This window comes from Gossypium raimondii, chromosome 6, assembly GCF_025698545.1.
Source record: "Gossypium raimondii isolate GPD5lz chromosome 6, ASM2569854v1, whole genome shotgun sequence".
NCBI lineage: Eukaryota > Viridiplantae > Streptophyta > Magnoliopsida > Malvales > Malvaceae > Gossypium > Gossypium raimondii.
In genome coordinates this window covers 6,202,224-6,219,456 of record NC_068570.1, presented here as the reverse complement: position 1 = coordinate 6,219,456, position 17,233 = coordinate 6,202,224, and the positions used below count along the sequence as shown (strand labels likewise).

At 32.9% G+C, this 17,233-nt stretch overlaps 2 protein-coding genes across 16 annotated transcripts; one reads left to right on the top strand and one right to left on the bottom strand.

Moving 5' to 3' along the window:
* Nucleotides 1-4,235: 4,235 nt before the first annotated feature.
* LOC105773649 (uncharacterized) lies at nucleotides 4,236-10,659 on the bottom strand. Of its 15 annotated transcripts, none has more exons than XM_052632587.1 (11): nucleotides 10,520-10,659; nucleotides 10,236-10,303; nucleotides 9,586-9,857; nucleotides 8,298-8,958; nucleotides 6,968-7,167; nucleotides 6,638-6,882; nucleotides 5,618-6,478; nucleotides 5,401-5,542; nucleotides 5,168-5,253; nucleotides 4,843-4,976; nucleotides 4,236-4,741 (listed from the first exon to the last, which is right to left on the bottom strand). In XM_052632587.1, the coding sequence occupies exons 2-7, from the start codon at nucleotides 10,254-10,256 to the stop codon at nucleotides 5,784-5,786; spliced, it is 2,094 nt and encodes a 697-aa protein (XP_052488547.1). In that variant the 5' UTR covers nucleotides 10,257-10,303; nucleotides 10,520-10,659; the 3' UTR covers nucleotides 4,236-4,741; nucleotides 4,843-4,976; nucleotides 5,168-5,253; nucleotides 5,401-5,542; nucleotides 5,618-5,783. The 15 variants fall into 15 exon arrangements, with proteins under 15 accessions (XP_052488547.1, XP_052488546.1, XP_052488548.1 ...); XM_052632586.1 differs by having other exon boundaries at nucleotides 10,236-10,266; nucleotides 10,520-10,657; XM_052632588.1 differs by having other exon boundaries at nucleotides 10,236-10,299; nucleotides 10,520-10,634.
* Nucleotides 10,660-15,880: 5,221 nt separating this feature from the next.
* On the top strand, nucleotides 15,881-17,159 carry LOC105771695 (molybdate transporter 1). Its single transcript, XM_052631956.1, is given in 2 exon segments — nucleotides 15,881-15,990; nucleotides 15,992-17,159. Coding segments are annotated over 2 exon segments (1,263 nt in total). The 5' UTR covers nucleotides 15,881-15,895.
* The last annotated feature ends 74 nt before the right edge of the window (nucleotides 17,160-17,233 follow it).

The following is a 17,233-nucleotide window of genomic DNA, read 5'->3' as shown; positions in this document are numbered from 1 at the left end:
TTCTTTTGCATCCAACAAACCTTGAATAATAGATCCATAAAATGAGTTTAGAAAGCACGAAAACTTCATAAGTCATGGATATTTGTGTACCCTTTCCCCTGCTTATTTTAATGAAAAAAAAGTTAAATTCTGCTATTAGTTATTGTACTTTGTAAAATTATAGATTTAATTTTTATTCTTTAATTTAATTATTTTTAGTCCCTGTACTTTTTAAATTTTAAAACTCTAATTTTCACCGCTTAATAACTGTAAAATTCATTAAGTTAATTTCCTAAATTTAATATGCCAAACATATTATCACATGTGCAATATTAAGTAAGTTTGTTATTTTCACATATTTCAAATTACGTGTCTTAAAATGATCCAATTGAAAAATATAGACTAAATTTACAATTGTACATATAGTATAGGACTAGTAATTGAATCTAAATGGATTTAGCAGATACTATCCGGGTAAAGGCTAAAATTTTAAAATTGAAAAATACATGGATTAAAATTGACCAATTCAAAAAGTACAATAATTTAAATTGATCAAATTAAAGTATAATGACTAAATCCACAACTTTTACCTAATAGCGAATTTAACCCAAAAACAAAATTTCTCATTTATTGATGATCATACAACATGCATGTTTCTTCATCTTCTTTAAAATTTATATTTGTCACTCTTTTCATTTTTTGCGACTTATAAACAATTTAATCATCGATCCTTCACTTCCATATGAGTAGTTAGAAATTAACCCTTGATTTTAAAATTTTGTTAAAGGAAAGTTGTTGAGATTGCATTTTTAGTCCCCCAAGTGTTTTACTTTAATTAAATAGGTTAATTTACGCAAACCTTAACCCGGCATGTTAATAATCCCAATTCTTACTATAAAAGTACTTAGGTGATTAACAATTTTTAAATGAGGCATTCAATTCTAGGGATGAATCAAAAAAGAAATTTTTATTGGCTCTACCTCCTATTTCTTAAGAAGAAAATGAATTTTTTTCTCAAAGGATCAGAAAAAAAAAGGGCCCAAGATCTCTGGGTATGATTTGGAAGATTCAAAATAAAAAAAAATAGTGGTATTTGTTAGCAACTGACATATGGAAGCAGTCAATCAAAATAGATTGATCTAAAATCTGATTCAAATACTATATAACACCTATGGGTACATAAAAATATATATTAAGAGATTTAATTTGATATTTTCCAAAATTATCTCATGTGAGAATAATTTCTTGGATTTTTTTTTTTACCTTTAGAAAGATTGGTATCTAATACCATCACACTCTGCCACCCATTACTCATTACCCCAATTGTAAAATTGATTGCTCTAGTTACTGGCCCCTTACACGCAGCCTCATACTGTGGCGCATGTGGAGCAGGCTGGTTTTCTATGGTGGGAGATTTAGATTTCACATATCGTCATAATCTCCTTTCAGAATCAATGCTTCAATCGCATTGTTTAAACTGATGCATTCCTCTATGGACTACCCTGTATGTATGAAGCTCACAATGCTTTCTAGGATTTCATTGACTTTGATCTCCTTTCATCAATGGTGGTGGTGGCACCACTAATCCTTCTTTCATGATTCCATTCTCGTTTCTTTCCCTGAGACTGTTGTTCCTTGTTGGCTTCATTGTCGTTTTTGTAACTGGCTTTATCCATTTTCTTCTTTGACTAGAACAACTTATATTTCTTTTTTGTCAACCTTTTCGATCTTTCATTTCGGTAGCTCAACTTTTTATGCCTTGACATATCACATTGTCTTTTTTTTATAATTGATAAAGCCCGATTGGCTATGCGCCGATTAGTACGGATCGCAAAGGTCTATGTCTTACACCTGAAATGAACACTTTGTTGCTACATGCAATCACCTAATATCTTCTCACAAAGTCTCCTCTTGATTTTGAGTGATCAAAATTTAAACTTACTAAGATTCTGAAGGTTACTTTATACTAGCAAAATGCGCCATAAAATTCCTACTTAATTGATCGAAATTCACAATCAATCCTATGATGAATGAATACCACCAAGTTCTTAGAGTGGTTGTAAAGATACGGCACTGAATTAAGTTCAAGAATTTTCTTGAAATTATGGAAGGCTATGAAGAGATTTAAATGATCCACAGGTTTTGTGGAACCATCACATATTTCTAGTGATAGCTAAATCTCAAGAGCAACTTATCAAGGCCAAACCTTCGTATACTTCCCAACAAATAGGGAACATTCCTTAAATAGTTGCACCATTTTTTTTAAATATTTGTTGAAAGTCATATCTAGCTGTTGTCATTTAACTCTCAAATTGTAATAATTTTAGATTTCAAACGTAAAGGCTTTTACAAAAGATATTTTTAACCTTTTTCGATGTTTGTTTCACATAAAATAAGTTGGTCAACGTAAAAAGTTTTTCAATCAACGTAAAATTACCCTCTTATCTTCTTAAACTGTCTTACCAAAAATTTTTCCGCAAGATATTTTCTAATCTGATAAGACTCTGTTCACTGTAACACTCTCATACTCGACCCAAACATAGAGTTAAGCACCAAGATGTTACATTCTCTACTACATTCTTCACTTATCAAATATTTTCTTATAAATTTTCATAACTTTTCAATTTAATCCTTTTTTGTCATAAAAGTTCAATATTCACTAATTAATCATATTAAATCAATTTTCTTGTTACATTTTAATCACATAATTTATCTCAATATCTTGTTTCACATATCAAATTTCTATGTATTTCACTTTTATTATTTTATCCACACATTTTCTCAAGTTTTACAATTTAGTCCTTATCATCATAAAAATTTCATATTTTACTACAATTTCACTTTTACAGACTTTATGTGTATTTCATCATCTCATAACACATTCGTTAAACTTTTCTCATAATTTCCTTATTCACATATTAAATTGTTTCAAACTTAAATTTTGTACATTTTTCAATTTAGTCCCTATTACCATGTAATTTATTTTTCAACTTATAAGCACTTTAATCAAATAATTCATTATAATATCTTATTTCACATAACAACTTTTCATACAAATCACTTCTCTTATTTCAATTATAAATTTCACAAAGTTTACAATTTAATCATTAACATCATGAAGGTCCATTATTTACTATAATTACACATTAACATCATTTTGTAATCAATTCACTACTTCGTTTAAACTCTTTATCATAAATCTCAAACTATGTTTGTTTCATTAAAAACAACTTTTATGAAACATTTTCAAGAAATTTGCCAAACAATCAAAAATATTTTACATATATTCATCCAAACACCAAAAAATATTATTTTTTTCAAAAAAACAAGTCATTTTCCAAAAACCATTTTCAATGGAACAAACGAAGCGTTAAATTGTTTTTATCTCTCAAATTTGTTTTTCAAATGGATGCCATCTTGGCTTGCTTCAAAGGAGTGTAAGAGAATTTTTTTTTTATTGAGGGGGAGAATAAGATGTTTTGGTTATGATTCACTCCATTACATTTTTTTATCCATTAATATGGTCATTACCATTCACATATATATGACCCATGTAGCACCCACTTTTCAAATGTGAAAATCAATTTGTGAATGGTAATTAATCATGTATTGAATATTAATGAGTGAAAAAGTAATAGAGCGGAGACTTTTTACTCTACAATTGGTTATGTTATTATGATAAGCTTGATTAATAAATGATATGTACCCTTAAATCGGAGGGACGCACTTAAACATGCTCAAACCCACATCTTCCTAACTGTGACAATAATAACAATGTCAACTGAGTTAAAACTTAAGTGATAAATGATACGTGATTTAAATAAATCAAAAGAAGAGTAAATGTCTAAACACTAATTGCAAGATATGGAATTAGTGTAAGAAGTAACAAGGTAATGTTGGATAGAATTAATATATGTGAGTTTAATAAGGATTTTGAATGAAGTAGGGTGGCCAATGAAGATGTTAAAGAGTCATGTAAAAATGAAACACGTGATATTAATTGAGTAAATTAGAGTCAATATTAAGTGTTATTGATTTAACAATGCTATAAGCTAATAAAGGATAGTGAATAATCAAATTGAGGTAAGAGTGCACAATAGAAGCAAATATTACCAAAATAAACCTAAGAGTAATTTATGGAACAAATCAAGGGTATCGACACCTTTTACTTACGTCGAGAAATAGATAGAAGGTTTTATAATTAGAATCTCAGTTCCCAAACCACCATATTAAATATGTGTATCAACTAATAGTACTTTAATATCAACTTGCCTTGTGTATTTATAAAAGCCAGTAATGCCATTAAAAATAATAATATTTTTGAAATCTTTACACTATGATATGAGGGATTTAATAATGGTTAGGATTTTGAGATATGATAAAAATAAAATTCTGAGGTTGGGGTTTCTATATTCTTCCAAATTGACCCAAATTATTCCATGAAGTTACGTAAATGATGGAAATGAAACCCCACTTGCCATTGTGAACTCAAAACTTAAATTTAGTGGGGAGTCAACCCAAGACCGGGAGATAAGCTTCATTGTTATGCACAGGAGATGAAACTGTTTTATACACGTGTTCGACTGAGTTCCTTCGACAACGCCAGGATTAATGCTTTACAAGTTACAAGCAACGAAGTAAAGCCATTACCTCAGATTTGATAAACCATAATAGGTTTGCTTTTCAACTTCCTGATAACCTGGGAAATTTCCCTGCATCAGTGTTATTGTTGTAGCCAACAATAGGTTCCAAGGATGCGGACCTGCGAGCCCAAGTAACATGTCAAATACAGTAAAATAGAGTAATTCTAATGAAAAATGGGTCACATTCATGCTTGGCAATCATAACTCACAATCAACTTACTTTCAAGTAATCCTATTCTATTCCGTTCCAGAATCAACTTTACCGGGACAAAATTGTGGTCTCCGATCCCTCATGGTTGAGATAAGGGAATATGGCAATAGAAATTCCAAAAACTCGAGTGATTTGTGTTGTATCTGCAGTTTCAAATAATTTTCATATAAAATCAGTGGATTAAGAGAGTTATTTGACATTTACGGATAAAACTCCTCATACCAATTTGCTGGCTATTTACACTTGACCACCAAGGAACAGATTTTGGTTTGGGAAAATATTAGCAACCTATGGCAAGTTTTTCATATTACTGGAGAAAGCTGCTCTACAATACCTGCAAGGTTTCAATATGCTTTTCTGATCAAATCCATGATATTCCAGGCCCAAGGCGTTTAGGCAACTTCAGCAAGAAAAATAAATCTGGTCATTACGGTGAGAAAGTCCCAATGAGTTTCCAAATAAACATATTTCACCAAGGATCCTCCATTTTATTTTCACTCCAGTGTGGGTAGAGAGAGAGTAAGTTCACATAGAGCATAAAAGTTGGGCAAAAACAAAGGAAGATACCTGCTGTTGATTTGCAGAGAACAATGTCAGACCTTCGCAACTGAACAGCTAAAACATGTCTGGATGAATGAATGCTTAATGTGCTGAACAGTGGAAGTCGGCTGAAATCAGATTCTCCCTTTCTTCCTCGTCTCACCCTTTCCTTGAGGAGAAACAAAATAATTAAGAATTACCAGAAACAGAATCAGTAATATAAACATGAGCAAACATGATGTACCTCAAGTAGGTGGAGTTCAGATGCCATAGATTTACATATTTTCTTTTCCAAGCCTGGTTATATAAATTTGAGCTCAATCAGAAGCTAGATTATCAGAAGAAATCATGTGACATCACAGGGTTGCTGAAAGTGTTTGTTTTATTAAATTGCTTTTCAGATGGTGTAATCAATGAGAGCGTGCAAAAAGGAGAGTATTATCTGCCATTTGAGAGTTAAGTTCAGGAGGCAATTGCTGAAGAAGTCCACTGTTAGATAAGTCTTCCCAGCCTTTGATATCCTGTTGCAAGCGAGTTGTACACAGAATAGCATGATCCAGAACTACCGGATCATCTGGAGGATTATGCAGAAGACTAAGCAAGGTCTGTCTATAAATTTGAGCTGCTAATAGTGGCCTTGCTACCTGCCTATTTTTACACATCATTGCCACTTTGATGACATGCTTACAGAGATTTCCCAGATTTGACCAGTGGCAATCACAGAGAGAAAATTCTGAACCAGGATTCCAAATTGTATATGCCAGGTTTCGGTCTGTTTGGGAGATGACCTTTGCAACCTGGAGATTTTGCTCATCCAATATGACATCAATATCTGGTATGTGTAGGGCCTGATACCAAGCATTGGTTGAGAAAGATTCATCTCTGAGATTAGAAAAATATCCGGTTTCTACAATGTACTGATCCAACCAATATAAGGAGTGAAATTCGGTAGTCAAAGTATGGATTAACCAGTCAATTCTAGGCCAGAAATTAGCATATTGATCATTAAAAAGCTTGTACTTCAGTCTTCTGTGATAAGATTCAATGGCAGCATGCGGCTCTGGACCAGCAACAGGAAGTGACCTTATGCAACTGACCCATGACTCTGCAAGACAAAAAAGCATTTTAAGTCAGAAATTAGACAACATAATACATCATGTTAAACTTATCAGCAACTATAGACATGACTATGATTAATTATTGTGTTAGCAGAAAAGAGAAATGCTATAGACAAAATCAAAGCCAACAACCAATGGAAAATCACCTATGTGTGGTGACCATTGGCTCTTGAAATAATCCATAAAAGCAGATTGATCAACAAATACTTCCATGAATTCTTGAACTGCATCCATCGCATTAGGTACACTTCTTGAGGAATATAATATCCAGCCCAAGTGCTTAAACATCTCTCGTTGAACATCAATGTTGCAGCAAGTCTTTAAAAGACTCCTTATCCAAGAACGGCGAACATGCCAGACACACAATAGAACCCGACACTGGAAAGCATCTCTGCATGTAAGCAACTTAGATTTCACATTCCTCCTATAAATAAAAAATTATTCAAATAAATTAGAAACATCATATCAGGATTTACCTTATTGCTGAAAACCCAAAAGAGGGATCGTCTACCAAAAAGGCATTAATTCTCCATCTAGAGTCCTTTGTCCTTAATCTTTCAGCAAGGGAGCCTACCCATTTATGAATATCTTGACCGGTCAAAGAGGAGGTAATCACCCAAGCAACAGGAATTGCATTTCGGGATGAGTCGAAGACAAGTAAAGTGGATAGAGGATACTGTCAATGAAGGGGATTTTCATCGAGTTTAAGGTCATAATCATTTCAAACTGCGGTAAAGATATAGAGTTAAAAATATGTGATAAGTGATAACACGGTAGACCATGCATCCTTAAGGTTAGGCCTATCTTGCTACAACTATATTTCTATGTACTTGTCTCCAAAACTTTTTATGGACACAGTTATCGAGATCAGCCATCCAAATATGTGGTAAAACTTGGAAAAACCTAAGCATACCCCTGTCAAACACATACCATAATTTAGCACTCATCATTGAATCCAAGTAACATAGGTTCAAAGAACAATGACTTCCTATATTATATTTCTACACTAACCAATTCCCAACCTATATATTTGCAATAATAAATCCACAAAATAGGAAACCAAAACAACAAAGCAGAAACATGAAATTATTATCTTTACTTAATATTGCTTTATTTAGCACCTTGTATATGCTAAAATATCATTAGTACATCCTACTACAATTTCTAGGGTGTTCTTTCAGTTTCAAGTGTAAAGGATTCATTCTGGTAATTGTAGATTTCAGAGTATAGAGGTTTATCTTAAGCTTTACTATATTATATAATATATATATTTGATTTTTGTTTATGGTTTAGGAGTTATTTCTATTTTAAATTTCAATTTCTTGCAAGAAAAGATAATGACACTCAATAAATAAGCATGAAACAACTTTAAACGAATAGAGAACAAGTTTATGATAACTTTACCAGCTGTTTTGTTATATTTTCCCTATGGTATTGTGTCAAACAGCCATAATCCTAGGTGCAGAGGTGCAGCCAGGGGGAGGCAGGGGCCAACCACGAATGGAATAATTGCTTTTAATGCCTCTCAAATATAAATAATTCAGTTTAATCCCTTTTAGTTTCTTTAAATGGAAAATTTGAAATTTTGGCCCCTCTCAAAAGTTAAAAAATTCAATTTAAGCCATTTTAATACAAAATTGCCCCCCCCCCCCCCAGATAATTCCTGGCTTTGCCCCTGCCTAGGTGAAAAGATTAAGGAGATCCATGAAGCCCTGATCTTTCTCTTATTTTCACTCTCAAATTTTCATTTCTGTTTCAGACTGGCAGATATATTTGAATCACTCTTTAAACACACACACAGAGTACCTTAAGTTTCTTTGAGCCAAAGGTAGAATGAGAAGCTACAGAACCATTCTGTCCATGGCGAAGCATCTGTTGCAGCTGCCAATCTGTCTGTATCCCCAAAATAAATGGTTCTGAAGCAGAAGCATCTTGGAAGTAAAAAACATGCTTTTGATGCCTTTGTACCCATATCTTTACACTGCATGCATCATCAATGTGAAGTTCATGTGATGTATTACGAATAACTCTTTCAATGTTACGAACATCATTTCGTGTGAGAAAATCATCTCGGTTGTGTGGGCCCCCATGCCCTTGGACCACCTCCATATGATGCTGAATGATGTTGTCCAAAGATATTCCAACATAAAGCATAGACATCACCTTTTGGCGCAATTCCTCTGAGATTCTAGGAGCATACATAGCTCTTGTCCCCACAGCATCCTGGTCAAGTATCCCATGACAAGGGGACCCTGTTTTATCTACATGCTTTCTTTGATTATAAATTATAAGGGCCAGGAGGGGACGTGTGTACAAGCGCTTTACAGTAAAGTGGCAAAGGCAACCTCTCATCATGTGGCGTCTCCCTGGCCTGCTTCCCTTCCCTGTGGCGGGTTTGAAGTTTGAACCATCCCCAAGACCAGATTCACAATCACGGTAGTCTTCAGGACCATAAGAACACCAGTATCTGCACAATCAACAGATTAGCTTTAAATCTTTGATTTTAATGCACATAAAGACTAGCAATTAACATAGGAACAAGCATTATTGCCGGAAAATATATGGTAGAACGCACTCCACAGATACATATTCACTGACACATGCACATATAAAACATGATGCACCGCAGTAATTTCCTACTAAAATTTAAGCAACATGACTAAGCTGGCTAGCCTTCAATAAAAACATTCACATTCTGCATAGATAGCCTATAAAAAGAAGAAGAAGAAGAAAAAAACCCTGTTGTGAGATAAGAATATGTTTTGCATAACATCTTCTGCCATTGATGATGAAATGTCTAAACAACTGCTGTCATAACAACAATTCAAGAAGTATCATATATAAACTGGTTTTCAATGGACAAAGAATTTTAAAGAGAAAAAAGAATGAAGTAAAAATAATTAAGGTGGCACAAAGTTTGACCAGCTAGGCTGTAAATTATTTAAAGAACATATAATATACAGTGAATATAGCCAGAAAAAGAGAATCACTTTAAGAAGCTACTATCAGATTGTGTGTGTCTGTATGTTATTTTCAACGGAGCAAAAAAAACAAGGCAGTCCTGTTTACTAATGGAGTTCAATTTGCATCATACAGAGTATACTCAAGATATCCATCAACCCTTGGTTTGCTAATACTTCCTTCAGATCTCTTCCTCCTTGACTCAATGCGGAAGCTAGCAGGACATTCTGCATTAGAAGACTCTCCTTTTACAAAATCATCTACTCTAGAAAAAGGGATTAGAGCAATATCATCGCCACCTTGGCGACCGCCTTCTACTTTTACCCATGTTATGTGAGCAGCAGAGAACTCTGCACAAGGAGGATCTTGCACCGGAAGATTAAGAATATCCTCCATCCTTGCCATCTAAATAAGTAATATGCATAAACAAATAAAAGGTTAATTCAAGGAAAAGCGTAATCATAAGACTAGCAAATGAAAGGCAGTATGCCCGACTCATCAATGGCTGTATATAAAATATAATAACCCTACTCATCATCTCCTAATCCTTCACAAAGTAAACTGCCATATTACTATCTAAGTTATTGATCAATCAATCCATGGTTATCATGAATGCTTCTACTTAAAATCTTATTTAGCTCAAAACTAGTGTTCATGTTTACTTAAATCACACAGCAACTATACAAATTCTTAAAGATACAATTCAAGACAAAAATCGAATTACAAAATGAAAAGGGCTTTGGAATACAAATGAGCAATGTTGAGTAAGAAATTAGCCACTACCTTTGATTCATGGCCCTTCATGCTTCCTCCACTATTTGAAACAACACAAATTTAAACTGTTTTACTTTCTTCCACCAAGTTCAACAATAAAATAAATTAGAAACCAAAGCTGGAGAGTTAGATAGATTTAAAAAAAAAAGCTTTCTCTTACTAAGAACCCACCAAGAAAATCATTCAGAAAGGAAGTTTCAAAGAACCCACAAGATAAAAACCAATAAATTGATTTAAAAGAAAAAAACAACAACTTGAATATGAAAAGCTGATTGTGAAAATCAGAACTTTACCTTCGAGAGTGACTTTGAGAGAGATTATTATAACACGTAACTGAAAAGAAATTTTTTTAAAAAATAATTTCGGATCAGCGAGCTCAAAGCTGTCTTTTCTACTAGCTCATGAGGTCGGGGCTTTTATAACCGGGTTTCCCGGACGCCGGAACAGAGACATAGAAAAAATGGGTAACTACATAGTTAGTTACCCAACTTTAGTAAATTTTCATTTTGGTCATTAAAATAAAAAAATTCACAAATACAGTACCATGGTTAAATAATTTTCTTGTATTAATCACCAAATTTTAGTAATATTTCATTTCAGTGACTTGCCCTTAATTTGGTTAACAATAATGTTATTGTACACTAAATTTATTCGGTCAACTTTAGTAAATTTTCATTTTAGTTATTCTTTTTTAAATTAATATTATTTTATTCTCAAGAAAAGAAAGATGTAGGTAGTATTTAGAGGAATTGAGTTATTTAAAATTAAAACTTATTAAAGTTAAGTGATTAAAATGGTTGTACAGTAACATTGTCGTTAGCTTAAGAGTAGATATTACGTAATTGAGTGGAGTTGCATACAGATCCTAGAAATAAAACGACATAAATCTACTAGATTAGAGTCAAATCTAATAGGAGAATCCATAGATCGAGTTAATGCAATAACAGATGTTTTAATTAGAAATAAAATTCAATTAATCAACCTAAAGTCAATTGCTTTACTCTCGAAAGAGATATTATCATAATTTAGGATTTTTATGGTTCAAGATACTAAGTAAATAAATTGCGTAATTTAGATTGATAGTTAAATGTGAAGTTTAAGTGATTTCTTTCCTAAGTATTTTTTGCTTCTTGGTTGTTAATTGGTTATTTTCCTATTTTGTTCTTTGTCATGTTCGTTAGTTAATTAATTTAGTTAATTTTAGTTTTTAACCAATCACTCGAATTTATCGGTTAAATAATAGAAAGACGGTAATTACTAGTACTTTTAGTCTTCGCGAGAATGATATCTTTACTCACCGTAACTATACTATTAATTGATAGGTACACTTATCTTAGTCAAATTTTAGTTAATTTTGTAGACACCAATTGCATATGCAGGACATGGATCCTAAACAATAAAACATGTATCAGGTAAATAAATTTATGCTTACTTGTAAACATCAATGGTTGTTAAGCTCCGCTTTTAATCTAATAGATTTAATTGAATTAGTTCTTATTGTTCTCATTATAAGAGTTTTATTATATTAGTCGCATAAGACTTTAAACTTTACTAAAAGATTTGATTAAAAATTACATGATAATAATACTTATAAATAAAAAATTTATTCTATTAAAAATTTTGTATTAAATAAATTTATATAATAAATTAAATATATAATTTTATATTGAAATGTTTTATATATATATATTATTATATTTGCATGGACAGAAAAAGAAAAATATAAAAATTATATTACTTTTGCTTTAAATAGTGAATTTTAATTATGTATATAATAATTAACTTTCTATTTCATATGTAAAATTTTATAAATAATAATTTTTTATAATATAATATAATCTAATATATTATTGTAGAAGCCCAAATTTGCCCAAATTTGCCCGGGCCCTACCAGCAAAACAGATTTTAGCCTAAATGGCCCAGTTACATTACAAAACTAATTGGACCAGCCCAAACACCAACCCACAAGCCCAATTACAACCCAAACCCGAGGCCCAAATTCGGAGCCCAATTCCCAAAAAAAAAAAGAAATCCAACTAGGGTTTCGAAAAAATGAAACCCTAGCCAAACCTAGCGCCGCACCCATCCCTCTGCCGTTCGCCTTGTCCCATCGCCACCCACCGTGCCTAGCTTCATCAACACCTGCAAAATGACAGAAAAAGCCGGAGCATGCAACAGATAGTGAAAAGCAATCGATTACAACCAAAAAATACAATGTAAATTGGCTATAAAAGCCAAACAATATCCCTGTACATTTTTTTTACAGCGTTTTGAATCAAAAGAAAGAAAAAGCAAATCGAAAAAAGGTTGATTGCAGTTTATTCTTCACTGTTCTTGTTTTTTATTTTCTTTACTCTTTTATTTATTGTTTATTCTCATTTTGCTGCGGTCTTTTAACAAAGAAAACGGGACTAAAAGGGAAAGGGGAAGAGACCTTACTGCTTCGGTAGGATGGTGTCGGAACTCCGCCTTTGCCGTCGTCGGAGTCGAGCAAAAAGGGGCGTTTCATCCCTTTTCCTTTTGGTCGCGGTTGAGAAGGCTTAGCCTTCGGGGACGCCGCAAAAGGGGGGAGACCTAGGGGCCGTTCTCGCGTAACTCCGGCCACTGGCCATGGAAGCGAAAATGGTGGCCTGAGCTTTAAGGCCGAGAGAGGCGCAGGGAGGAGAGCTTTCGGGCTCTCTGTTTTACTTTTTTATTTTTTTTTATTTTTGTTTCTCTTTGTTTGTTTGAATGTGAAATGGAGGCTATCAGATTAGGGTTCTTTTGGCCCTTGCTTGATGTGTGAAACGACGCCGTTTGGAGTCTGATCAGTGGCTCCAAAACAGCGTCGTATTGAGCTCTGACCCGCGCGGTGACCCGACCCAGGGGAAGGATCCGCGTGTTTTCTTTAAATGGGGTATTTGTGCGCGTAGTCCCTCCGACTTTGTAGCGCGTTGCAATTTGGTCCTGTTTCGCTATTTCCTATTTTTCAATTTCGCCCCAGAACTCTGTTTTTGTTCTATTTTGACCCTCTGCTGCACTGCGTTTTGGGGCTTCGGGGTATTTACCATTTTGGTCCTCCCTTTTTTCGCGCATATTACATCTTGATCCTTTATTCCGTTTTATTTTTGATTTCAGCCCTGAGATTTCATTCCTGTTTTGAATTAGTCCTATTATTATTATTATTATTATTATTATTATTATTATTATTATTATTATTATTATTACCTATTTATTTATATTGATTCTATTTAAACTTCTGGTACATATATATATATATTTTACAACTTATGTACCTATCTATATATCTATATACATATTTTCATTTTCATAAATACATACATATTCATATATGATCTTTATAGTCTAAAATACATCCTTTTTATATATATTTTAAATCCGCATGTGCATACACATTTTCAATATATTTTAGTATGTATAAATTAACGTATTTATTTGTATACATATATATATATATATATTCATTAGTTTTAAACTTTATTTTTGTACATATATTCTTTTCTTTTATTTTACAATATATATATATACACTTACTTTTTATATGTATTTCTCTATCTTCGTATTCCATAGTTTTATACACCTATATGCACATATTTTTTATATATACGCATATTTATTTATTTTATATAAAATATACTTTATATTTTGTTAATTCATGTATACACATATCTTAGTTCATGTCTATATATATCTTTTTATACTTAATTGTATTTGCTATTTATTTATTTCATTTTGTTATTTTGAATGAATAATTTAACTTTATTCGCGTTTTTTATTTTGTTATTTTGTATGTTGTAAGTTTGATCGTTCATATTGATTGCTATTACTTGCATCGTTTTTATATTTTCATGTTCATTATGATTTTGCCATGCATAAATAATGTAATTTGCTTTCACTATGATTTTGTGCTTTATTTTTACTCGATATAACAAAATTTATTTATTATTTTTTAAATGGCATTTCGTGTTTGGATTCGAGAAAATCGTGCCCTAACTTACTGGGTTTTGATTTTCTCGATAAATCTAAATGCACGAATCTTTTTAAATTCAAATTTTAAATGATCTCGGGATTAAAAAATTGCGTCCTAACTTACTGGTCGTGATCTCATTTTAAATCCGAGATGGCTAAAATATCTTTTAAATAAGCTTTTTTTATTCGTGCCGAGAATTTGAGACATTGTATTCTAACTTACTGGATATGATTCTCTTTCTCGATCAACGTGAAATATACTTCTTTTTCCAAAAATTTTCATTTCAATACGAGGATCATATTTTTTAATTCTTTCAAGCTCTCAATTTTCGACATCAAGATATTAGATAATCAGCTAGGTACCAATTTCTGGGCGTTACGAGGGTGCTCACCCTTCCTCGTACGTAACCGACTCCCGAACCCGTTTTCTAGATTTCGTAGACCAAAATCGTTGTTTTAATAAAATCAAATTATTTATTAAAAACAACCTCTTTCCAAGGTGGCCCAATCACACCTCGAAAAGGATTGGTGGCGACTCCCGTTTTTTTAAACCCAAGTCGACCCCGTTTTTCATCAAAAAAATGGTGTCAACAATTATATTATATTCATATTAAATATATATTATCTAAAAAAATAAACTTGAATAGTGAAATTTTAATTTATGATATATCAATTTTTTATAGTTTTTACAAATGCTTTAATAGCAAAAATATTTCGATAAAGATGTTCCTCAATAATATATTCATGACTCTCGAAGTTATATGTAGTAGCAATACCAAATCAAATATGAATAATAGTGAGATCTGATTTAAACCTTAAAAATCTCAATGCCATAATGCCTTTTAAATCCTCCTGGCCATTATTCTATTGCAATAATTCTTGCTAAGAAGAATGTCTATATTATGGCAATTCCACCCAGAAAGTAATGGGTTACTCTTACAATACATCATTTCGCACTATATTTGAATTCTCAAAATAATTGATATATATTTATTTTTTAATTAATTATTATTTTAAATAATTGATATATACTTATTATTTTAGTTAGTTATTATTTATCTTAGAATTGAAAATTTGAAAGGTGAGATGAGAGTTCCACCCGCACTTTCACTCTCATGATCTTTTTTTTCTTCAAGATTTTTATCGTGTGCCATAGTTGTTCACACAATTTCTCTCTCAACCTAATTCACCCAACACCACCATTATAAGTACTTGATCTTTAAAACAAAACACATAACAGTACCAAGTCTCTCAAATCCGTCATAATCCATTGCTTTCTTTACACTTATTATTGTTGGATTAAAATCCTCTATGTGTATATAATGTATAATGCTATTATAAAGTAGATATAAAATTAAGTGACCAATTATGTTATGAGTATCATGAGTATTAAAGTGTGATAAATGTGTAACAATTATGTTATAAGGGTCACAGTTTCGGGGCTTAGATTTTGAGACTCCATAAGTGCCAACTATCAAGTATCCAATGAGTGAATATTTATATTTCATATATAAAATTTTATAAATAATACTTTTTATTTGACAATTTACACCCATAGAGTCTCGAAGTCAAAACCCCTCGAAACTCTACCTGAAACACCTCCTAGTAGCAACCCCATCTCTCGTTCATCAGCCAACATAGCTCAAAGGGTGAATAGAAACTTGGGTTTTCAATCCAAATGGGCGGAATTGAATGGTGCCATGGGAGACTTAGGCACATATATTCCTATTGTATTAGCCTTGACACTTGCCAAGAACCTTAACTTAGGCACCACATTGATATTCACTGGTATTTACAGTCGTCACTGGTGCCTCATATGGTGTCCCAATGCCTGTCCAACCCATGAAATCTATTGCGGCCGTAGCTATATGAGACAGTACTGATTTTAACATCCGGGAAATTATGGCAGCTGGGAGTTGTACTAGTGCAATATTGCTGGTTTTGGGTGTTACAGGGTTGATGCAGATGGTGTACAAGTTTATACCTTTGTCTGTTGTTAGGTGAATTCAATTGTCCCAAGGCTTGTCATTTGCTATGAGTGCTGTCAAGTACATAAGAAAGGTTCGGGATTTCTCGAAGTCAAAATATATGGGAAATAGGCAGTGATTGGGATTGGATGGAATGGTTTTGGCTATTGTTTGTGCTGGTTTCATAACTTTTTTCAATGGAGCAGGTCAAGAAAGAAATCAAAGTGAGGAGGCTATTGTTGATGAAGAAAGGAATGTTAGGAGAAAAGGAATGAGGAAAATCATGGTTACCATCCCTTCAGCTTTCATCATTTTCTTGTTAGTTGTAGTGTTGGCTTTCATAAGAAGGCCTAAAGTGGTGAATGATATTAAGTTTGGACCTTCAGTAATGGATATTGTGAAAATAACTGGTCATTCATGGAAGGAAGGATTTATCAAGGGGACAATTCCTCAACTACCTTTATCAGTACTGAACTCGGTGATTGCTGTCTGTAAGTTGTCATCAGATCTTTTTCCAGGAAGGGAATTCTCAGCCACCTCGGTTTCGGTAACCGTGGGGCTATTGAACTTGGTGAGGTGTTGGTTTGGTGCCATGCCATGTTGCCATGGTGCAGGTGGGTTAGCTGGACAGTACAAGTTTGGGGGCAGGAGTGGTGGGTGTGTAGCCTTACTTGGTGCAGCCAAAATGATGTTGGGTTTGGTATTAGGAACTTCTTTAGTGACAATTTTGCACCAGTTTCCTGTTGGTATCTTGGGTGTTTTACTCTTGTTTGAAGGGACTGAACTAGCAATGACTTGCAGGGACATGAATTCAAAGCAAGAGTCAATTGTGATGTTAATATGCACTGCTGTTTCACTTGTAGGGTCAAGTGCAGCACTTGGTTTTGTTTGTGGAATGCTAGTCCATGTGGACACTTTGTATGCCTTGATCTCCATAAACAATACCATGTTTTTCCATTTAAGCTTTCTACAAAGAATATACGGAATAACTGTTTGATATTTCATTGAATTTCCTTACTAGTAGTGTTCGATAAAATTTTTCTTCTATTATTTCATTCAATAAGATTATTT

Excerpts from the sequence above, each read along its gene's own strand:
- LOC105773649 (XM_052632587.1), bottom strand. The coding sequence starts at position 10,256 with ATGAAGGGCCATGAATCAAAG. Across the intron at positions 9,858-10,235 it reads TGAAGGGCCATGAATCAAAG|ATGGCAAGGATGGAGGATAT; the intron begins GTAGTGGCTAAT and ends TTACTTATTTAG. Across the intron at positions 7,168-8,297 it reads TTGGCTCAAAGAAACTTAAG|TATCCTCTATCCACTTTACT; the intron begins GTACTCTGTGTG and ends CTTCATTGACAG.